Source organism: Cydia splendana, chromosome 26 (assembly GCF_910591565.1).
Source record: "Cydia splendana chromosome 26, ilCydSple1.2, whole genome shotgun sequence".
NCBI lineage: Eukaryota > Metazoa > Arthropoda > Insecta > Lepidoptera > Tortricidae > Cydia > Cydia splendana.
Window position 1 is genome coordinate 1,571,257 of NC_085985.1, and position 25,627 is coordinate 1,596,883.

A 25,627-nucleotide genomic window follows, 5' to 3' on the forward strand; every position below is an offset into this window, starting at 1 on the left:
TAAAGTATGTGTTTATATGGCAGTGCGCGCATATGCGACAAAAAAATCGCAGCGATTTTAAAATTGTGATTTGTCACATTTTTCCGCGACTGCTCGCGACGCGATTGTCGCAAAGTGAATTGCGGCATACGGAGTTGTATGGCCCCGCGCGCACTGCGATAATAAAATCGCACCCGGACCTCAGTCGGCATATCGCTCTCCAAGCGTCAACATGTCGGAACCTGCTGCTGAAGACGCTAGATGTTGACCATTTAATTATGGAAATAGAAGGAGATCACCTTTGTGGTATAAATACTCAAAGTCATACAGCGATCACATATTAAAGACAACGTTTCATGACAAACGACTGGTACGAAATCCATGTTGAGAATGAACAAACCGCGACTTTTTCATCGTAGTACGCGCAGTGAATTTTCTGCGATATATTACAGCGCGATTCTAAAATCGTGTCGCAAAAACTAAAATCGTGGTGCGCGCTTAGGCTTACTTCTGTCTGATTTTGTATTTATTTGATTAAAAATTGTTATTATAGATGGTCAAGCAAATCTTGTCAGTAAAAAAAGGCGCGAAATTCAAATTTTCTATGAGACGATATCCCTTCGCGCCTACATTTTTCAAATTTGCCGCCTTTTTCTACTGACAAGATCTGCTTGACCAAGTATAGTAGTTAACGTCATTTTTTGACAACTATTTGTGTAAAAAGAATATAATATAAGTTTATTCTTTGCAGCGTACTGCAGATTTTAGTATATCTTTCTTGCGCGCAACTGAACGTTAATGAATTGTTTTCAATTATCGTGAAATTGTCTCATAAGAACAAATCCTTAGCTGTGATTGGTTCGATTCAGGGTAACTTAAAAAAATCTTGACAACGGAAACAATCTAGGTTTGACATTTAATTTAATTCAAGCACGAAAAATAACGGTCAAATAGTGAATTGAAGCTAAGCGCTAAAATTATAATTGTTTTGTGTGATTTGAAGTGTTTTAATGTATTGACAAGAGAGTTATGTGAACGAGTAAATAATCTATAATGGAAGCGAACGATTTTATTGCTAAATTGAAGGCGGACGGGTCAGCCAACGATCTTCATGACTTGGACAAAGTTTACTCAGATTACAAGGAACTTTTAGAGAAATTACCATCAATAGACAAGGGAGTATTCTCTCTAAACGTTCTATGCATACTTTGCAGGTATGTGGACACTCTTATCAATCTAATATTTATGTATTTCTATCAAATTTATGCTTTGAAAGTATGTTTGGGTCGTGGTTTGCACCAAGCATCGTTGGTCGATTTGGAGGATGAAACTTGTAAATCAAAGCTGAAATATGTACTAAATATTATGTACACAAATGGGGGCATTATAATTTATACATTTAACATAGATTTGATCTACTTTTGTTTGAAGAACAGCCTCCTAAGGCTTAAGTCTTAGAATAAACCTTTGTAAGGGCCTCTAGGACTTAGGAGGATAGAGGTAAGTAACATGTAAAGTACAATTAGGTATATTGGTGATTATAAATCGCGTTAGTATTACCATTCAGCAAGGGAATGCTGCCAGCATCTTTGGCACAATGCCGCGGGGGCCTTATTTAGATTTACATATTTTAATTTAGATTAGTTTTTAATTTTAGTTTTTTATTTTATTATAAAGTAATAATATGTATTCTTTGTGGTAAAAAAAATTAAATTCACTATTTTTATAACTTTACAGAAATATTGACAAAGTCCCATCATGGCGCGACAAGATAGACGCCAAAGCGTTGCTGAACATGTCCATAGACTGTGTGCGGCAGACAAGGGGCCTGGAGAAGCCCGAGCGAGTGAAGGTTCTGGCTTGCGTGTATCATATACACAAGTTCATTGTGAGACAGGTGAGCAATCTCTAGTATGTGCCACTCTATTAACTTATAGTTCGTTTTTTAGCATTAGAAAACGACTACGCGGTCTTGACGTGTCTTTTAATTGAAAAACGCTTGTTAAAAATCAGTAACTATTACTTATGAAAGCAAAAGAATGTAAATAATAGTATATGATTCATAATTGTTACATATTTGCCGTGACTTATTTTTTAAAAGTGCTTTTCAATAAAAAGACACGTCAAGATTGTTTACCTTTTTTCTAATGTTAAAAAAACGAACTATAGAGTTTATTCTGAATGTATGTAAAGCTACTGCTCTGAGGACCCTACTGCGAACTATGTTCGACTTGTTACCTCCCTGTCACACTTATGTACGAATTTACAAGTGCGACAGAGAGGCGAACAACGTAATTTGCCTTGTCTGCTTAAGGAAAAAATACAAAAAAATTACATCATTGTGCCCTACAAAGAGTTAAAACATTAAACAGAAAAGAAATTGATAAAAAGCTATTTTATTATACACATAAATGTTACAGATCGTCGGGCGACAAGTAAAAGTCACTAAGTACTATCAAAAAAATAAAGTAACAATGCACTTTATTACACTTGTAACACGGTTTATTGTCCAATAATTTCAATGGTGTTAGTGACTTTTGCTTGTCACCGAGATGTAGTGCATAATTGTTTTCCATCGTATTTTCTCGGAAACGTTCGTATTTGTCATGCTACTTCAGTCAACCTCAGTACTTTTTGTACCGAGACTGACTTAAATAGCAAGACACATTTATAAATTTCCTTGAAAATATGAAGGAAAATAATTATGCTCTACATCTGTATTCTGTACACTTATGATAATATTATTAAATTCCAGCCATCCCAGCCACCACCAGAGCTGGTCCTCAAACTCTCCTACATGCCATTTGAGTACGAGCAGAACAACCTGCTCTCCGAGTACTGCAAGACTTACTGGAACCTCCTCGCCGACCGTCTCATGTTCATAGAAAAGTTCAAGACCGGACGCAGAGCCATCATCAAACTGTTACCGAAACTTATCGAAGACATACAGAAAGTTATACTCATGTATGACAGCGTACAATTCTGTAATACTATACTAGTGTTTCTATTAAAGAAATTACATTTTCTTTACAATACGGAGCATGCTAAGGAGTTGAACAAGAGTTTTGGAATGATATTTGAAAGTTTATCGTTAAAAAAAGATGTGAAATCGTTTAAGAAGTTAACGGAGAAAGAAATGTTGGAGCTGTATGTAAAATTCAGTGACTGCTTCTATGTTATAGCGGAAAATGCAACGAAATTGAATTTTCAAGATTCCGTATTGACTGCGGCGGTTCGTAGCTGTATACCGTTCATCGGTCATGTTCCAGAGCTATTCCACTGTCTACAGACATTCTACTTAAACTCTTTCTGCTGTATATTGACTGATAATGATAATCTCAGCATCAATGAGACTGTGTTAAACAGTTTGATCATTTCTTGTGAAACTACAGAGAAATTGGGATATTTAAAAGCGATGAGAGCGACTTATCCATATATAAATCAATTATTAAGAGTGTTTATTGAGTATAATTTATCAAAGTTAACACTAACAGAAGAAAGTCAAGAAACTTGCCTTAAACTGATAATTCTTTTACTAGATAAACTAAAAGATACTGAGCAGTTGTTGAAATGTGATAATTGTAAGATTAAATCGGGTTTACACGATGCTTTACGTCTATCGTTTTTGGCTAAAAACTTCGTTTCCGCCTGTCTTAACTCGAAACTGGATGTGAATATGGTTCTACAGCCATATCTAATGATTATAAAGAAACAACACATAATATTAACCGATCTATGCCGCCTAGGTTGCTCAAATCATGAAAAATGCCTCCGTAAGCTACAAACTGACATACATAACACCGCTATACTTTTAAACAAAGCGGAGAATTATAACTCAGCGATACAACTTTTCGACTTATATTTGACGCATGAATTCCTCCACTTTAAAACGGCTCAGGACTTGAAAAACATAAGTAGAGCGTTATATAACAAGAGTATATGTGAGTTAGACTGTAGAATGTATGAGAAAGCGCTTCTAGATGGGTTTTTGAGTTTAGTTTTCGCTCAGCCAGAAGGCCTTAGCTCGGAGAAGTATATGAGTCTAGTCATGGATGTGAAGGCTAAAGCTCTTAAAGGCTGTGACGATGAAGAGTTGCAGATGATGACGGTGCTGGACGCTTGCAATGTAGCTGTGGAGAGGAAATTGTATGGAAATTTGAAGCCGTTCTTCAGTCATTTGGAGTTCAAGTAAGTTATTTACCATAGAGTAATATAAGTAAAAAGAGTGGTAACTGCATACATCAGTTTTCTTACCAAAACGCGCGTTATTTCATAGTCGACATCTAACGTCAAGTAGTGGAACTATCAGTACCCCTACTTGACACCAGATGTCACAAATGTAGTTACTGACGAAAAATGTACTACTAAAACAATTTACGACTAATATTATAACCAGAAGGGGTTGAAAATAGACTTCCAGTTAATCCGGTTATAATATTAGCTGAAAATTGTTGAGCATTGGAGTTTTCGTTCGCTAAGACATCTATTATCAACTAGCAGTACTGATAAATTCCGCTACATGACGCTAGATGTCGACTACGAAATAACGCCCGTTTTGGTAAGAAAACTGATGTATGGAGTTACCACTCTTTCTTACTTATACATATTACTCTATGGTTATTTACAGATGTAGTAATTAACGTGTGTTGTGTTGTGTTCGTAACGTGTCTTGTTATTTCAGTCAGTCTCGGTACAAAAAGTACTGAGGTTGACTGAAATAGCATGACAAATACGAACGTTTGTGAGAAAATACGATGTACCTTAACACATAAAAAAAAAAATTAAAGACCAACAAAGGATCAATTTCGTTAGTGACACATTTTAATCTGACAACGAATGTTAGTAGGTACACACACAAACTTATTAATTAACTAACTACATACATAATATAGTATACTACATTGACTGTATTTCAGTACACTGCTCCACCACGAATTCACCCTATATGGTCGTCTGTGGCCGTCGCTGTCGCCTGTGGCCGGCGTGTGGCGTGCGCTACATTACCTCTCCTCCGGCAAGCGACATGCTTGGATGTGCGGTGAGTCATGTTACTAGTCACCCTGTATGGTTGTCTGTGGCCGTTGCTGTCGCCTGTGGCCGGCGTGTGGCGTGCGCTACATTACATCTCTTCCGGCAAGCGACATGCTTGGATGTGCGGGGTGAGTCATGTTACTAGTCGCCCTGTACGGTCGTCTGTTGCCGTCGCTGTCGCCTGTGGCCGGCGTGTGGCGGGCGCTACATTACCTCTCTTCCGGCAAGCGACATCCTTGGATGTGCGGTGAGTCATGTTACTAGTCACCCTGTATGGTCGTCTGTGGCCGTCGCTGTCGCCTGTGGCCGGCGTGTGGCGGGCGCTACATTACCTCTCTTCCGGCAAGCGACATCCTTGGATGTGCGGTGAGTCATGTTACTAGTCACCCTGTATGGTCGTCTGTGGCCGTCGCTGTCGCCTGTGGCGGGCGTGTGGCGGGCGCTTCATTACCTCTCCTCCGGCAAGCGACATGCTTGGATGTGCGGTGAGTCATGTTACTAGTCACCCTGTATGGTCGTCTGTGGCCGTCGCTGTCGCCTGTGGCGGGCGTGTGGCGGGCGCTTCATTACCTCTCCTCCGGCAAGCGACATGCTTGGATGTGCGGTGAGTCATGTTACTAGTCACCCTGTATGGTCGTCTGTGGCCGTCGCTGTCGCCTGTGGCGGGCGTGTGGCGGGCGCTTCATTACCTCTCCTCCGGCAAGCGACATGCTTGGATGTGCGGTGAGTCATGTTACTAGTCACCCTGTATGGTCGTCTGAGGCCGTCGCTGTCGCCTGTGGCGGGCGTGTGGCGGGCGCTTCATTACCTCTCCTCCGGCAAGCGACATGCTTGGATGTGCGGTGAGTCATGTTACTAGTCACCCTGTATGGTCGTCTGTGGCCGTCGCTGTCGCCTGTGGCGGGCGTGTGGCGGGCGCTTCATTACCTCTCCTCCGGCAAGCGACATGCTTGGATGTGCGGTGAGTCATGTTACTAGTCACCCTGTATGGTCGTCTGTGGCCGTCGCTGTCGCCTGTGGCGGGCGTGTGGCGGGCGCTACATTACCTCTCCTCCGGCAAGCGACATGCTTGGATGTGCGGTGAGTCATGTTACTAGTCACCCTGTATGGTCGTCTGTGGCCGTCGCTGTCGCCTGTGGCGGGCGTGTGGCGGGCGCTTCATTACCTCTCCTCCGGCAAGCGACATGCTTGGATGTGCGGTGAGTCATGTTACTAGTCACCCTGTATGGTCGTCTGTGGCCGTCGCTGTCGCCTGTGGCGGGCGTGTGGCGTGCGCTACATTACCTCTCCTCCGGCAAGCGACATGCTTGGATGTGCGGTGAGTCATGTTACTAGTCACCCTGTATGGTCGTGTATCTAAAGCTTAAGCTATTTCGGCCCGTGTTTTAACCGACTTAAGGGGCCGGTATATGACGTTTTCGATTTAGACCTCACTTTGTAACCATAATTTGTTCAATAAATGTTTAATAATTGCATTAAATTACACGTAAATTTGTTCACGAAGAAACCGTGTACCGACTCTTCATGCCATTGTATTTTTAATTTGCTGTTATTCTCTACAAATCGACACTAAAAGTATCAAAAAATCAAAATATGGAGTTCCGTTTGAGACGGAAGCAAAACAATTTTGTCTTTGACAGTAATTGAATTATTGTATGATTCTGAAAGCTAGATAATTCAGCTACCAATTTATTATCGATTTATATTTTTACTCACAAAGACAACACAGAAATTCAATCTCAAATGTAAACTTTCGAACAATTTCCATACATTGACGACATCACTCAAAATTCTTCTTCAAGTCAGATGCCCGTTGGGGCTACACCGGAGCACACGTGTACTTCTTCAAATGAAAATGACAGCTTGATTTTCTTGCTTTTGACAATTATATTGACATTAAATCATATACGCACACGAGAAAGTATACCAGTAGATAAATTGTATTTCATAAAATAGGGTACATAAATATCAGCTCGCGTCTCATTTAAATTTGATTTGCTGTTATAATGGTTGAAAACCGCAGTAAACTATCTTAAAACAATACGATTACAGTCGAATTTAAGTATTATGTTCCTTCAAAACTCGCTTAAAATGAAAAAAGTTTAAAGACTCATCTTTACTGATTGGGATCAATTTTTATTATGCTGGTATCATTTTGCGTCAGTTTAAAAGCGTATTTGACTTCTGTACGTCAATGAATTTTGATGACAATTGTAATCTTGTATTATATTATAGAACTTTTATCTTAAAATAATGCCTATTAACAGGAAGAGTTATGTAATTCGTATAAGTAATACCTGAAAGTCTTGTACCTAGATCTGTAATACCATGGATTGCGACGAATAAATGATAATGATTATGCGGTTCGCTCCATCTATATGTATAATGCGTGTACGTGCTGTTCTCTGAAAATCTTCAAGAAAAAATAACGGCTAGACCAGCACTAAGTACTAGCGAGTTTTTGCGGCTTTGGAGACCGAGATGAAGCTTACAGGCCAATAGCGCTCTAGTTATTGTTATGTATACCTATGTATCGAATGTTTTATAAATTAGCTATAAAAAGCAATGTTTTATTTCGATTAGGTCTACATTTTGTGCATATTGCATATCTGAAGTATTTTCGCACTAAACTTGAAACTTTCGTTGAAACTAAATAAAATAATTATTCCAAATGTACAGTCGCCTGCAATTTATGTTACACAACTAAGGCCGCAAAAATATCTGACACGATCTTATTTGTAGAACCATAAGACCATGTCACATATTTTTGCGGCCTTCGAAGAGTAGGTACCGTCATTATCAACAACTTTGCCCGCTTATTTTTTAAAACGAATTTCTCAAAAAACATCACATCATATGACTTTTTTTGCTCAGCACGTCCATTGTGATCAAACGCATCAGTTTATTAAAAAAAAATATTTTTTATCGTGTTTTTACTCATTTTTTTGCGTTTTAGAGGGTGGGCAAAGATATCCGGGGTTTTCGCCAACATTGCCCACGTCAATTTGGTATTCAAATACAGCTCGTATGATGATGATGTCTAAGGATCACTTAAAGGTTTTGGGCAATCCTACCATTCCCTGTTAATAACTTAGCGATAAGTGTAAAAACTTTAAAATAAATTTGCTGGGCAATGTTGCCCACCCGTTTTTGCCCATTTCCAAATAAGGCTCGCCTAAGCATTTTACAATCTCAATAGACATAATCTATGCTTCATGTGTTATAACTCAAACCCGGATATATTTGTCAAAGAGTTCTCAATTTTTTCTACTTGCATTCATTATTTATCAATTTTATGCCCGCCGAAATATACCCTATATTAGACAACTCGCTCAAACTCTAAATTCCCAAGTCAAGTTATGCACAAGTTTGGTATATAGTTTTGTCAGAAATATAACCTATTTTCTACTAAAAATAGCAGGGTGGCCATAACTATTATAATTTTTTCTACATTAACGAATTTGTTTAAAATTGTCGTTTTGGGCAAAGTTTCCCTGGAGGCAAAGTTGGCGCTAATGACGTAACATATTATTGCAGGTGACTGTACATAAATGTTTCGGTGATTTTGAGATTATTTTTCAGGTTAGTTTACTAACAATCAAGTTATGCAGATACCGATTTCGTGAACGTATAAGTAGTAAGGTACCGCTATTGTTTAGCGTACCGATTATTTTTGAAGGCAAAACTATACCGTTGAAATATAAAGATTAAAGATATTAAAATTACAGCAGGGACAACCATTTTTTATAGGTGTACCTAAACCATCATTGGCCGAGCGTTAGCAAAGGTCTCCGTTTCAGCTTGGGCAAAAATGCTTTTGTATGTTCTCCTTTGCAGATCACATTTCTCAACTGATTCTCGTGAAAATTTGTAAGCAGGTTCGATAGAACTATTCTGTTTCGCTTTATTCGCCAAAATGGAAATGCCACCCTGCTGAAACTTTATTTATTTAAATTCCTATTGAATGGATTTTGCACCTTATGAAAAACCGTATAGAGTAGTAAATAACATTTTACATCTGACTTAATGACATCTTGTTTTATTCGCTTTAATTGTACAAAACGCGTATCTCGACAAAGCAATATTAGATATTAGGTAGTAAAACAGTCATCAATCAAATTAATTAAATAGGTAAGTACGTCACGTGTGACATGAACAGACAAGGAAAGCAAGATTAAATGCATTGTTTCTCTTTCATCTTTCAATGGAACGCTTTTACCCTCAAAGGAGGCTAGTGGTCAATACTAAACTAAAAGTCCAATCTTAAAAAAAACATGATGGGTCACTGACCTGTCCCAGTAAAGTGAGGTAGTGTGCGTGAAGTGCGCTTGTGTGTGAAATGGGGTAAATTGACAGAATCTGAAATTTTACCCACCGCTACCGTCGCCTTAAATGGTTTTATATCATAACAACCTCATAAATAATACAATAGCAATTTTTGTTTTGTTTTTTTTTCAGCACAACCCTCCTCCCTAGACACCCTCTACTCCGTCATTCTCCACACGCCCACCGTCGTCCGCACAATCCACAGCCCACACATGTCCGCCATCTTGTCGTCTATACTCGACAACATGGCGCGCACGGGCGACGTCAAAATGAAAGTGACGGAGGCTACGCTGCTGTTCTTGAAGGCGGAGATGGATTTGGCTGACGCAGGTGTGAAATATGAATGGAAGATTAAAGAACAGGTGAGTTTTACATCTTGTCGTCTATACTCGACAACATGGCGCGCACGGGCGACGTCAAAATGAAAGTGACGGAGGCTACGCTGCTGTTCTTGAAGGCGGAGATGGATTTGGCTGACGCAGGTGTGAAATATGAATGGAAGATTAAAGATCAGGTGAGTTTTACATCTTGTCGTCTATACTCGACAACATGGCGCGCACGGGCGACGTCAAAATGAAAGTGACGGAGGCTACGCTGCTGTTCTTGAAGGCGGAGATGGATTTGGCTGACGCAGGTGTGAAATATGAATGGAAGATTAAAGAACAGGTGAGTTTTACATCTTGTCGTCTATACTCGACAACATGGCGCACACGGGTGACGTTAAAATGAAAGTGACGGAGGCTACGCTGCTGTTCTTGAAGGCGGAGATGGATTTGGCTGACGCAGGTGTGAAATATATGAATGGAAGATTAAAGAACAGGTGAGTTTTACATCTTGTCTATGCTCGACAACATGTCTCGTCAAAATGGACAGTCACCTGCATCAATATGTTACTCTTCTTATCATAGAGTCAAACTAAGACAAGTCTGCAACGATTTTGATAGCACACGCAGTGCAAGTGTTATTTATACGTCATAATTTCATAGAAGTTTGACGTTCAAAATAACACTTGCACTGCGTGCCCAATTAATTCAATTGTAGAAGTATGAATTATGAAATTTATGAATATCCTTAATATTACGCAAAACTCTGCGTAGAGGGCGTCACTAGCACAATCACAGGGCCTACCGCGAAACACGAAAATCGAAAGTTCGGTTTCTGCCTCTCTATCACTCTTGCCTTTTCGCGTTTCGCGGCAGGCCACCTGTAAACAAACCGCCTTGATGCATCAATGTCATAGCATAGAGAAAAAAATACATAGAGTGCTCACTCCATACATCAGTTTTGGTACCAAAACGACTATTATTTTCGTAGTCGACATCTAGCATCGAGTAGCGGAATTATCAGTACTGCTACTCGACAATAGATGTTCCGACGACCGAAAAGTCTAATGCTCAACAATTTTCAGCTAATATTATAACCAGATTAACCGGAACTCTATTCTTATTTCCCTACTTAACGATCATAATATAAGTTCGTATAGATTAGTGTAAAATAATTTATATTGTAATTTCATATTATGAAATAAATAAATCTAAATCTAATCTAAATCTATTAGTTGTAAATTGTTGTTCAATACAATTTTCGTGAGTCGCGACACTAGAGAATTCTAGTATCAAGTAGCGATACTGATAATTCCGCTACTCGATGCTAGATGTCGACTGCGAAAATAATAGTCGTTTTGGTACCAAAACTGATGTATGGAGTGAGCACTCTATTAGGGTTCCGTACCCAAAGGGTAAAACGGGACCCTATTACTAAGACTTCGCTGTCCGTCCGTCCGTCCGTCCGTCCGTCCGTCTGTCACCAGGCTGTATCTCACGAACCGTGATAGCTGGACAGTTGAAATTTTCACAGATGATGTATTTCTGTTGCCGCTATAACAACAAATACTAAAAACAGAATAAAATAAAGATTTAAATGGGGCTCCCATACAACAAACGTGATTTTTGACCAAAGTTAAGCAACGTCGGGAGTGGTCAGTACTTGGATGGGTGACCGTTTTTTTTTTTGCTTTTTTTTCGTTTTTTTTTTTTGCATTATGGTACGGAACCCTTCGTGCGCGAGTCCGACTCGCACTTGCCCGGTTTTTTTTCTTACTATATTTCTATATGGTCATAGTAACTTGTCAAAAAACTGTTTAAGGCCTAGTATGTCTAAGTTACTCTATGGTTTACTATGTGCACTAGTGCTGCACTCTGGCGGCAGAACATTGCAGTAATACTCCCTATTATGTACATTTTATCTATGTATACATTTCTTTTTCTGTTCAGAGCATAGACCCCGACCTGGTCCCTTGCTGCCGCACCCTGGAACAGGAGCACACAGCCCTCAAACCAGCTCTGCAAGGAGTAAAGATATGGACTGAGGTTCTGTCGCGCCTGAACGACGGTAGGATCCAATTTCACATGTTTTAACCTTTTGGACGCCAATGACCGATATTTCCGCACCGCAGGTTCAACGCCAAAGACTGGTTAATCGGTCACAGACCACAGAGCAACATAGACCTACGTGCATATGCATAAAGTTAAATTTCAGTTTTGACACTTCGGTGACGTGGCGTCCGCGTGACAGCTTTTGTGTTTGACACGAATTGTTAAATAAAATAAATAATATAATAGCCTCCCAAGACCCAGCCATACAAATGAAAAATCCAAAATTTGCCATTGAAATTTGGGTCTATAGTGTAAGAAATAGAGTTGATTGTACGTTGTTGGAAAATTGAACGAAACAGAGCAATAGCGACTCTGTTCCAATTGAATAGGATTTAAATTTCATCGAACTGAAGAGATGCTATAGTTAGGACCTTGGGCCTTAGGAGGATATAGTTCATCATCATCATATCAGCCTATGACCGATCGTTAGCGAAGGTCTCCGTTACAGCTTGGTTAAAAATGCTTTCGTATGTCCGGATGTTCTCTCCGGGTTTACTTTCTCTACGGGTCGCAATTCTCAACCGATTTTCGTGTTTTGTAAGCATGTTCAATAATCACATTCTTTTTATCGATTCAGTTTTTGCATTTTTTGACGTGATAACGTCTTATAAATCGATGAACACCGGTAGCATGCACGAAAAAATGTCTTGTTGTGGACATATCTCCATGGTAACGTTGTGGACGGATCTCCATGGTAACGTTACGTAATGTAATGGTAATGTTTTCTTATGACGTTATCACGCAAAATTATCGTCCGTAAACCGACATTACTGACAACCATTTTTTTTTATTCAAAATGGCGGAGCCATACATTTATTCAGTTCTAAGCTATGCTTGCGAGGTCTACACCTCAAAGAGTATTAGTTTAAATAATAAAGATAAAAATAGTTTATTATTCAAGTAGGCATATTACAATGCGCTTATGAACATTAAATAAAGCTACACCGGCTTTAACCAGGCCTCCGTCACACGCTCAAGGCCACGCGCTATATGCCTACCGCTCGGCGTATCGTCGACGATACAACCGACAGAGGGCCGCCGAACGCCCGCCTCAGCGCTCGCACCGCATCGCACCGCACGTTTCCCGCGCTTATGCTTCGAAATGCCGAAACCGCGTAATTATTGTGCAGTAGATGGGTGTAAATGGGATGGATGAGTGAGCAGTGGTGGCCGAGTGGATATGACGTCTGACTTTCAATCCGGAGGTCGCGGGTTCAAACTTCAAATCCTGGCTCGTACCAATGAGTTTTTCGAAACTTATGTACGAAATATCATTTGATATTTACCACTAGCTTTTCGGTGAAGGAAAACATCGTGAGGAAACCTGCATACATCTGCGAAGAAATTCAAAGGTGTATGTGAAGTCCCCAATCCGCATTGGGCTAGCGTGGGGACTATAGCCCAAGCCCTCTCGTGCATGAGAGGAGGCCTGTGCCCAGCAGTGGGACGTATATAGGCTGAAATGATGATGATGATGATGAGATGGGTGAAAAAGTCAAAAAAACAAAGGAAAAAGCCTATAATAAAGATTCATCTTTTTATGGCGGGCTAAAGGTCCCACCTGAAACGTTTAATAATTAAAATAATAAATAATAATAAATAAATAAATATTATAGGACATTCTTACACAGATTGACTATAAATAATTATATTGAAGGGTTAGAAAAAGTATTTTGAAATAATTTTGACGACGTAATAATTAATCGGCCTGGTAGCACCGTATTACAACTTTTAAAAACCGTTGATTGTCCGTTGCTTTGCTCCTGAATATTTATTAATATTATTTACGCGATTTAGGATATTTTCAACAATAAAATTTTAATAACAGAGAATTCCGAGAAGGGAAAAAATTATAAATCATTATATTAGAACTAAAACATATTTGATTCGCAACATTCGTTTTATTACAATAATCATCATAGGTAGGGTAGCTACAACCCTAGCGCATTCTTACGATGACGCGTTGGCACGTGACTCGCACGGCGGGCAACACAGTCTCGACTCTTTGTGCGCGTACTTATGGTACATTTCTTCTTGTCCTGAGCAGCAGGTATTATTATTAAGGTTTTGTAGGCTATTATAGCGTAGGTATTTTTGCTTTTGTTTGGGAATGAAGTATCTGTTACGTAGTAACTATTTATTAATCTGTGCTTTAACCCTACACCTCTGCCTCGAGAAGATTTAAATCCCCCCTCAACTGGTGGAGGGTATCCCAATATGGGACCGGCAAGCACAGTGTTTTCAGTTCAAAGAAGTATTGAATCCGATGTACTCGGATATGCTTGGGAAACTTAACGACAGAGGGCGTGAAAACCAATTTTATAAGTCTTTCAAATCTTGTATAATCTGTGATGCCGCATCCATCTTTTTCGTTATGCGCAATTAACAAAAGAAAATAAATAACATAATAATTTAGTTTTACTTATTGCTTGCCTGTTAAAATATTTTTGGTTCATATATCTAATAATAAAATATTCATTGAATGTTTTTTCTTTAAATTAGTCCATTTTAAAATCATAATTTGCACAAATTTTAAGATACAATTTAGATAAATATGAAAGGAACGGAACGTTATTGACAGACCCGCCATAACGTTTTTATTTCAATATTTTACTTTCTTGTTATCCTCGATGCTTGAAAGTGCTCTGAAACGATTCTCTTGTGATTTTATACGACTGCGCTTGCCCTGGACTCTGATAAATCTGTTTTTATGTGAATATACCTGGTGTGCTCAACGGACTCTGATTTGCTGCTTGGATTGGTTATTTGCGACAATGGTTCGAAACAGTGCGATGTGTTGTGTACCTAATTGCGGTAAAACGCGTAAGTATTCATATGAATATTTTTCATTTTCAAGTGTGGGGCAATAATATTTAACCCTGAAATATAAATATGGAACTATGACCCCAGTAAGGCCTACTTCATGTGCAATATAACTTGGCGTTTTCGAATATAACTTTGACAAAATTGTCATGATTTATTAGCACTGCATGGTATTTTATTGACATGTAATAATACTTAGATTATATTTCTTTAATACATATAACACTATCAGTATATACGCAGTCTGGGTATTTTTCCAAATAAGTGTTATAAGTTATATAGAGTAGAGGTATTTTCCTATTCGAAGGCTTTTCTTTAGCATTGTTAAAAAACACAATATCAACACTAGGTTTTTATCATTTCTTACCTTGACTTAAGTGCAGTTTCATATGTGATATTTTTTTAACTTATTTAAGTTAATATAGGTATTCATTGAACATCTAAAGATCATTCTGATAGTGTACCTACCTACTTAAGTCTGTACTAGTGTTACTGTATACATATACATTTCTTTTTTTTTTCAGGATTAGATAATGTGATTCTTCACAAATTTCCCTGCCCAATTAATGAGGCTGATCGGTTTCGTACTTGGATTTATTCTGTTGGTGGAGATGTGTTATCTTTGGATAACCAATTTATTCATAAGTACCGAAAAGTGTGTCATATTCACTTTGAGGAAAAATTTATTACTCGAAGTGGAAGACTCAGCGCTATTGCAGTTCCAACACTGCATTTAAAAGGTAAGATACACAATTTTAGCCGCATTGCACACTTGTACGATTTAATTGTTGTGACATTTAGGGTTCATATTACATTGGACATATCATAGTGTTAATATTAGCCCCCAATGACAAAAAAGGTCTGTCATAAGTTCAATGTGTATGTGTATGTAGTAGTTATATATCTCTGTGTATGTAGTTGTATGTCTGCCTGCGGCAATGTATGTAGCACTCGAACGGGTGAACTAATTTGAGTGCAGGTTTTTTATCAAAAGCCTTGTTTATTGGAATCTTCACTTACATTACAGATCACTTACTATTCTAAAATATGGCTTAAGTTTCATTTGTTTTAGAAAAAAAGACCCGTTGCCCTCTAACTTAACTTTTGGTCTTTCATTGTTATGACTTATGACAACACTTTTTAAGAATAAATATTTCTGTAATAAATTTGTTAAATTTTCAGGAATGGCTATGCAAACCGCATCGGTGCAAATTGCAAGCAATTTCCAACAACCATTGCAAGATGATCATGGACCCCGAGCCCCACTGATCAACATCACGAATCAGTACAATGCGGGTGGTGATGACACTTCTCGGCCCTCAACTTCAGGTCAGTTTGAAAACCTATTAATTTTCTTACAATAATATGTGACGTCCCACGGATAAAGGTACCTTATGGTGGTTGGCGCTTACGCTATTATTAACGCCGCCCCAATATTATTGCGGCGCTATGCGACGTAACCGCCAGCCGCCATAAGGTACCTTTTGCCGTGGAACGTCACATATATCAATTTTTAGGGTTCCGTACCTCCAAAGGAAAAATACGGAACCCTTATAGGATCACTCGTGCGTCTGTCTGTCCGTCTGTCACAGCCCATTTTCTCTAAAAGTAGTGGACCAATAGGGAGTATTACTGCAATGTTCTGCCGCCAGAGTGCAGCACTAATTTGTTTAGTAAATCATAAAGTAACTTATACATACTAGGCCTTAAACAGTTGTTTGACAAGTTTTCACTATGACATTGATGCACCAAGGCGGTTTGTTTACAGGTGGCCTACCGCGAAACGCGAAAATCGTAATTTCTTTATCTGCCTCTCTATCGATCGAATAAGCAAGGGTGATAGAGAGGCAGAAACCGAACTTTCGATTGTCGTGTTTCGATTTCGATTGTAGGCCCAGTACCGTCTTTACCATAAGGGCACACGGGGCCCGTGTCCAGGGCCCCCATTCTCAGGGGGCCCCGAAAGACAGACAGTAACAGTATATTTGACTACCCCATAATAAATAGAAGGTCATAGTAGAAAAATGTTAGTTCAATTTTGCTTTCTTTACTTTCCAAAAGGGCTCCAAATTATTATGTGCCTAAGGGCCCCAGCATAGATTAAGACGGCCCTGGGTAGGCCTTGTGATTGACCTAGTGACGCATGATGTGTCATTGATAATGTCAATGAGATTTGTTTACTGTATGTGCTAGTGGTGCCACAAATGAGGACTACGTTTGTATGAAAAGGCGATTTCACACGGTTCCTCCGCTTTCGTCTTAACTTTACAAAAAAACAAATATTCTTTAGGTATTAAATTGGTTAAATATATGATTTTCAGGAATGGCTACGCAAACGGTATCGCTGAAAATTGCAAGTATTATACAAGAACCATTGCAAGATGATCATGTACCCCGAGCCCCATTGACCAACATCACAAATGCGGCTGCTCACGACGCTTCTCGGCCCTCAACTTCAGGTCAGTTTGATAATAAACCTGTAAAGTTTCTTACAAATAATATATGCATTTTATTATACTACGTCGGACCGTGGGTGTCAAACAAGCATACGGCCCGCCCGATTGTAAGCAGTCTCCGTAGCCTATGGGCGCCTGCAACTCCAGCGATGTTACATGTGCGTTGCCGACCTTAACACCATAGATAGAGTAATATGTATAAGTAAAGATTATATCAGTACTGCTAGTCGACAATAAATGTCGCGGCGAACAAATACTCTAATGCTCAACAATTTTCAGCTAATATTATGACCGCATTACTCGAAACTCTATTTTCAACTCCTTCTGCTTCTAATATTAGTTGTAAATTGTTTTAGCAGTACATTTTTTCGTCAGTAGCGACACTCGTGCCATCTGGTGTCAAATAGCGGTAGTGATAGTTCCACTACTATGACGTTACATGTCGACTGTGAAATAAAGCGCGTTTTTGTAAGAAAATTGATGTATGGAGTTACCACACTTTCTTTATTTCTTTTATTTCTATGCTTAACCCTCAGCACTTTTTGGCTTACCATAAAGACGAAATTTGCTTGTATCTTTATACGAATAACCTGACACAGCGTCCTTATGGCAAGTGGCAATGTGGTACCTTTTGATTGAGAACGTCACACCTTATGAATAAGTGCTAAGACTGCTAAGTATTTCTTCCTATACTTCTAAGTATTTACTTATATTATAAAATTTATTTCAGATCATAAGCCACCCTACACGACTTATATTATAAAATTTATTTCAGATCATAAGCCACCCTACACGCCACAATTTTGCTCTGAAGCTAGTAGTTTGGCCAAACATATAAAAAAACTTACCGAGACGAAGGACAAATATGCCGTCAGACTAAAAAAAGCTATGTCTCTCTCAACCAACACAGCTTTTCAGAAAGCCATCGGTAAATTTACCACAATGGCTTTGCTATTTGTCATGATGCAATTTAGAGAGATAAATAAAAAGAAAATGGGAAGGAGATTCACAAAACAAGAAAAAATAATGGCATTATCTCTTTATAAGCAAGGACCTAAGGCGTATAGATGGCTGAGGCACATTTTTGTACTACCATCGCCTCTCACATTATCAAGGATGATATCCGCTGCAGCCTTAAAAGCCGGTATAAACGATAACATTTTCGAAAATCTTAAAAAAAAGGCCAGAAAAATGTCGATATCTGAAAGGCTGTGTATTTTATTATTCGACGAGATGGCAATTAAACCTCATTTTGAGTACAATTCAAAAAAAGACATGATCGTCGGATTCGTTGACAACGGAAAAAGGAGGGTCAAAAAAATCGCTGACCACGTGCTAGTATTTATGATAAGAGGCATCACAAAAAATTATAAACAGCCTATTAGTTACAGCTTTTGTTGTGGAGCCACCGAGAAACACGAATTAGCGCAGGCCATAAAGGACCACATAAGAAAATTAAAATCCAGTGGATTTCACGTGATCGCAACTGTCTGTGACCAAGGCTCATCAAATATGAGTGCCATCAATGCACTCATTGCAGAAACGAAACATGAAAATAAAAATTCGACAGGTTACGTGTTTGACGTGGATGGTGATGAAGTAATACCTCTGTATGACCCTCCTCACCTTATAAAAAATATAAGGAACAATTTAATCACAAAAGATTTGACTTGTTCCATTGATAACGAAAAAAAAACTGCCAAGTGGGAACACATCGTTAAATTATACGAGGAAAATCCAGCTTATAAAGGCATAAGGTTAATGCCCAAGTTAACAGAACTGCATGTAGATCCAAAGAAAATGCCAAAAATGAAAGTCAAATATGCAACACAATTACTTAGCAGTTCAGTCGCTGTCAATATGGGATATTTAGCAGGTAAATATGAACAATATTCAATTTATTTATCACATCACAGCTACACTAGGTAACACTATTTTTTATTCCGTTCCTACGCATCAAACTGCGAACGGTATTTTGACCAGATCACGTTAATTAACTGACAATTCGTAAGCTTTAGTGCAAGATGACGTAAGGGCTAAGGTTAAGCGTTGCTGACAATCCACCTACGCTGTCACGATTTAGCACTGCAGCTTATATTAACAAAATGAGAAATCTTTTATATGCTCCCGATATCACACATTGCATCCTATTAAAATTAGTTCTTAGACGTACACTTTTCAAGAATATTATTTTCCAGTTAAGCTTTTCTTACTTAGGTATGCTACATCTCGATAGTCGATACTTCATCTTTATTTTACGTTATTTTTTAACGCTGACACTATAAGTCTTATCACTATTTTTCAGAGAAAGGAATACTAGATCCGTCAAGCAAAGAAACAGCCGACGTTATTCTTTTTTTTGACGAATTATTCGACTCTGTCAACGGAGGATTCATGAATGAAAAGAAAAGACCTGGCAAAGACTTACTGGGTCCACTCACACCCAAATCAAGCCATCAGAGTGTTTGGACGAAAAGTAAAGAGGTTTTAAAAACAATGACATTTGTAACACCCCAAGGACGCAGAAAAAGTCATGTTTCGACCGTGCCTAACTGGCTACGCACCTTAGAAAATTTGGAATATTTAAAAAATCTGCTGTTTCAAAAGCATGAGATAAAGTCCATATGGTTACGCCACTTTAACCAGGATCCACTTGAAAACTTTTTTGGCTGTGTGAGGAGCCATGGTGCAAGAAGCAACAACCCGACGTGTGTACATTTTGAGGTTGCCTTCGCGGCATTGTTAATCAACAATTTAAATTCGTTGCATTCTCCAGGATATAATTGTGAGAAAGACCAGGGACGTGGATTTAAGTCTTTAAGTAAGATCTTTTTTGACAAACCTGCACTTTATCGCGCTCCGGAGAAAAATGACATTAATTTTGATCATGTCAGTGACCATGTCTTGGTGGGAATAAATAATAAGAAAGCTAACGTAAAAATTTTGGCTCAAATTGAGTATGTTACAGGATATATATTAAGGAAAACTAAAATTATATTCAAAGATTGTAAGACATGCAACGGCTGCCTTTACGATTGTAACAAAAGCAGCCGATACATAAAATTAAAAGAATTTAACAAAGGAAAATCATATTTATCATATCCTTCAGATGCTTTAGCTGAATGTTTCTCTAATATTCAAGATGTGGTCACGAACATATTAAAAACGGACTGTGACATGGTCAATATAAAACAATATTTAGAAGATGCTGTAAACACAGTAGTAAATTTTAATTGTTTACAATGTGCTAACCATAAAAGTGCCCTTACCAACAAAATCATAGACTTATCTTGTAGGTTTTTCCTACATAACTGGTGTAAAGACACAAATAAAATATTAAAAGGAACGCGATCCGACTTCGATACAGAAGACAGAATGCGAGAAATGACGAGGAACTATTATTTAAAACGAAGGAAATGCTCCAATCGATGAACAGTGAGCTAAATAAGTTTTTCCATAAGAGTGTAGTCTAATTTGATAGAAGTTTTTACTTATTTCTATACTTTTAATAGATAGCTTGTCTTAAAAGCGATGATTATGAATGAATATTGTCAATTAGCATTGATTTTGTAATGTAAAAATAAAACTGTAATCACATTTATTGTTTTTCAATTACTGGTCTGGGCAAACTGAACGAGGTCACATCATTGTGTGATCTTCGTTAGCGGTTTTCTGGCGAGGACTACAATGAAGGTTCACACTTGATGTGATCTGGTTCCGTTTGCACGGACTCAGAACGCAAACGTCAAACCTTAGCTATTTAAAAAGCCCGCCACTGCTTGTATAGCTGTATTAATAGGTATGGATATATACACATTTGAAAAGTTGCAGTGAACTATCAATAGATGGCGCTGCATTCGAAAACCTTGACTGATAACTCTATACCCTAATATTCAATATACTCTATGCCGGCAAGAAACTCGGCGGGACACATCTTTTTAAAACATTACTTCTTATAATTAACAATGTACCTATGATCGAGGAGTTTTCATTTATTTACATGCATTACGAGTAAATAAGAAAAAATACAATTTAAATTACTATAGAATTCATGCAATTACATACAGTCAATAATCAATGATTTACATTTATTTCAGTACCACAAGATTTCCTGACATCGCCTCTGCTCGTGTTGCGTGTCATGTTACAGCAACTGTTGCACGTACGGAGCGTGTACGCGTTGCAACTGGCGCATGTGGCACTGCGAGTCAGCCAGCATCTTCAAGACAGGTCAGTATTGTGTATTGTATCGTGTTGCGTGTCATGTTACAGCAACTGTTGCACGTACGGAGCGTGTACGCGTTGCAGCTGGCGCATGTGGCACTGCGAGTCAGCCAGCATCTTCAAGACAGGTCAGTATTGTGTATTGTATCGTGTTGCGTGTCATGTTACAGCAACTGATGCACGTACGGAGCGTGTACGCGTTGCAGCTGGCGCATGTGGCACTGCGAGTCAGCCAGCATCTTCAAGACAGGTTAGTATTGTGTGAGTGAATCAATCACTCAGTTGCCATGGTTATGTTCTCCTAGGTCACTCATTAACGAGCTTTAATTGATATCTTTCTAGCTGTAGATTATAATTATCTTGAGAATAAATTGAAACTAAATTTCACCCCATACAAAAAGCTCCACTCCGTCACATTTTTTGAGGACGATAAACAAGACAACGATAAAAAATTGCAAAAAAATGAGTCGAATCTTTTTTGAAAAAAAAATCTGAAAGATGACTGAAAAATTGCGACAAGTGCGAGTCGGACTCGCCCACAGAGGGTTCCGTACTTTTTATTATTTGTTGTTATATCGGCAACAGAAATCATCTATGAAAATTTCAACTGTCTAGCTATCACAGTTCATAAGATACCTGGTGACAGACAGACAGACGGACAGTGGAGTCTTAGTAATAGGGTCCCGTTTTTACCTTTTGGGTGCGGAACCCTAAAAATTATGTTTTTTTTTCAGAGAGGCCTATATAGAAGCGGCTGGGGTCATACTGTCCCGTGCGTACAAACCGAGCGAGCATCTACGTCGCATACTGTCTTTGTCTGCCGAATGGGCCGGTCGCATGATGGAGGACGAGAGAACCAGGGAGGCGGCGCTAGTCTTCTTATGCGAGGCCGCTGTAAGTTCCATATAGTCAACCTCACTTCACTGTGTTTTTAATACGGAATATTACGCGAAACTCTGCGCAGGGGGCCTCCCTCACTACCACTATCCATCACAATCTGGGGGTCTACCGCGAAATAAGAAAAACTAAATTTCGTTATCTAACCTCTATCACTCTAGCATATTCGAGCGATAAAGAGGCAGATAACTAAATTTAGATTTTTGCGTTTCCCGGTAGGCCCTTGTTAACAAACCGCCTTGATGCATCAATGTCATATTTTATTGTCTGTGAAAACTTATTAAAAAACAGTTTAAGGCACAGTGTGTATAAGTTACTCTATGATTTACTAGCTAGCTTAGTGCTGCACTCTGGCGGCAGAACATTGCAGTAATACCCCCTATAAAAATAAAGCTAATAAGTTTTTGGCAAAAATTTCATTTTTGGTACAAGCTGTTATCGCTGACTGTACTTTTCTTTCCACAGGCAACTAATACTCATCGAGACTATTCTAACAACCCCAAACACAATTAGGTTTCGTTTCGTTATTTTTTCACAGAGTTCCTATGGCCACCTCCTGTCTCCATCATCAGATCAGCTCGATAGTACCATAATATTGCATTGTCACTCTATCTGCCTCTCTATCACTCTTGCATATTCGAACGATAGAGAAGCAGATAACGAAATTTAAATTTTTGCGTTTTCGGTAGGTCCCTGTAAACAAACCGCCTTGATGCATCAATGTCATATTTATTCGCAACAAATTGTCTATGAAAACTTGTCTAAAAAACCTGTTTAAGGCGTAGTATGCACAACTTACTTTATGGTTAAGGATGTACGCTAGAGCTGCACTCTGGTCGCAGAACATTGCAATACTCCCTATTCGATTTCGTTCCTCAAGTGATCAAAAGCTTTTGAAAATTATGGAAAAAAAACATAAGGTGCAGCGGGCCAATTTCGACGGCGGGATAATTCCAACTAAACAAAATATCTTCCATGTTTTACATTATTAACTAGTCTCACACAACACACAACACATCTTTTTCGCTATCTGGACATATATATAACTCTATATAATGTAAAACATGAAATATATTTCGATTAGTTGAAATTGTCCCCCAGTCTTAAGGCGTATCTAGATTAGCCAATCTGATTAAATTGCCCGATCGAATCAGGAGGTGCGGACGCAAATACCAATTTGGCTCGCCGAATTCAACCGCCGATAATTACCGATATTACCGATAAAATGAGGTGCGGACGCAAGAATACCAATTTGTGAGGCCAGTATTTTGGTTCTGGGGTATTTTTTCAATTTAGAGGGCTCTAATATCACCATAAATCTAAAATTGGAGATTGACGCCAATTTCATTTCTGATCAAATCGACCAATTTGGTCAGTCCCGTCTGGATACCACTTTAATTATCCCGCTGCACCTTAATTTGTTTTAAATTTCCTTTTCATCCACAGATATTTTACCACAACACGAAACAAGCGGCCACCTCAGCGAAACTCATCCGCGTGGTCCAATCCAGCCTCCTAAACGAGATGGACTCTATGCCTATAGCAATAGGGCGTGTTTTAGACGCGCAGGCGCTGTATGGAGACCTCAGTGCGAGCGTTAACGCTCAGAGACACTACCTCACTGTTGGGAACAATGGTGAGTACTTTTTAGGGTTCCGTACCTCAAAAGGAAAACACGGAACCCTTATAGGATCACTCGTGCGTCTGTCTGTCCGACCATTCCCCCCCCCCCCCTCTCTTTATCTCCGAAACTACTGGTTCTAAAATTTTGAAAAAAAAATACACAAAATAGTTCTTTACCTATAGATGACAGGAAAACCTATTAGAAATGTGCAGTCAAGCGTGAGTCGGAATCAATGTACGGAACCCTTGGAACGCGAGTCCGACTCGCACTTGGCCGGTTTTTTAGATAACCATTGTGTCATTTTCAAGCAAAATGGTAGTTATTATAGGTGTATAATAAGGGACACACCATTTTTTTTATTAATCGACCTTATGACAACTGAAAATGTGCCTTTTGCCTAGAAATGTCATAGTTATGGTCGTTTTAGACACAATCCAGCCTCCTAAACGAGATGGACTCTATGCCCATAGCAATAGGGCGTGTTTTAGACGCTCAGGCGCTGTATGGAGACCTCAGTGCGAGCGTCAACGCTCAGAGGCACTACCTGTTGGGAACACTGGTGAGTTCCCCTTGACCACCAAAGACGTCATACATAGGAAACAACCACGACTCGGGAAGAAATATTTGTGTTCATTTCAAATAAATGGCCTTACCAGGATTCGAACCCAGGATCATCGGTTTCACAGGTAGGGTCACTACCCACTAGGGGGCTGTCCATAAATTACGTCATCGATTTTTGACAATTTTGGACCCCCCCCCCCCCTAAAATCATCCAAAAATCATGCTTCGAATGACCCCGTTTCCTCCTACGTCGTGCTACCGTCATCCGATGTCCAGACCCCCCCCCCCCCCCTAATTTGAAATGACGTAATTTATGAATAGCCCCTAGGCCAGACCGGGCGTAGTGATTATTTGGTTAGTTATTAAGTAAATTGTTACTTAATTACTTATTATTGGTGTATAATAGGGGAGTCACACAAATTTTCTTATAAATCAACTCTATGACAACTGAAAATATGCCTTATCTTATGCCAAAAAAATTCATAGCTGGATTGTGTGTAACACACACATGTTAGACACAATCCAGCCTCTTAAATGACATATGGCTATAGCAATCGGGCGTCTGTCTGTCGGTCGCCAGGCTGTATCTCATGAACCGTGATAGCTAGACAGTTAAAATTTTCACAGATGCATTTCTGTTGCCGACATAACAACAAACTATAACAACAAATACTAAAAAGTACGGAACCCTCAGTGGGCGAGTCCGACTCGCGCATATCCGTTTTTTTTTTAATTCTTTTTTTTTATCCTTATTTCAGAGAGCACCTGGTGCCTCCGCCAGCGGCGCTCCCTCCTCCTAAAACAGAGCATATTCTCCGCTAGCCTCCGAGCCGTGTCGCTGTCCCGCTCGCTCCGCCTGCGTCGGAGAGGGAGGGCCGCCGCCGCCTGCGCTCTCGCCTCCGCTTCCGCTGAAGCGAGGCTCGCGCTCTGTGTGGCCGCGACGGATCCTAGCCGGTGTGACGTGGCCAGAGTAAGTTCATAGATTTGAAAAAAAAAAGAAACTCGGCGGTGGAAAAACACAAAGGCATCGAGTTTAGGCTCGTTAGAAAGGTTTCGAGAAGTACACTGGTGTTCAAAAGTGCATGGAGATATTTCGATCAACCTTAATATTAAGGCATCGGTCGACATCTATCCATGCACTTTTGAACGCCACTGTACTTGTTAGACATGCAAATGAGAGAAGTACAGTTAGAATAGAAAGTGTAAAAATCATTTTCTTACCACAGGCAATTAATACTTATCGAGACAATATGGAATATTAGGCAAAGCTC

The 25,627-nt window shown here is 39.3% G+C and overlaps 1 protein-coding gene across 1 annotated transcript in view; it reads left to right on the plus strand.

Moving 5' to 3' along the window:
* Positions 1-920: 920 nt before the first annotated feature.
* Positions 921-25,627, plus strand: part of LOC134803540 (uncharacterized) — a 28,071-nt gene continuing 3,364 nt past the window's right edge. The window contains exons 1-11 of the mRNA XM_063776340.1: positions 921-1,193; positions 1,717-1,876; positions 2,735-4,167; positions 4,896-5,017; positions 9,469-9,738; positions 9,851-10,002; positions 11,610-11,727; positions 21,148-21,280; positions 22,710-22,755; positions 23,618-23,807; positions 25,115-25,326. Coding sequence (XP_063632410.1) covers positions 1,033-1,193; positions 1,717-1,876; positions 2,735-4,167; positions 4,896-5,017; positions 9,469-9,738; positions 9,851-10,002; positions 11,610-11,727; positions 21,148-21,280; positions 22,710-22,755; positions 23,618-23,807; positions 25,115-25,326 — 2,997 coding nt within the window. The 5' untranslated portion in view covers positions 921-1,032. The remainder of the gene's footprint in view (positions 1,194-1,716; positions 1,877-2,734; positions 4,168-4,895; positions 5,018-9,468; positions 9,739-9,850; positions 10,003-11,609; positions 11,728-21,147; positions 21,281-22,709; positions 22,756-23,617; positions 23,808-25,114; positions 25,327-25,627) is intronic.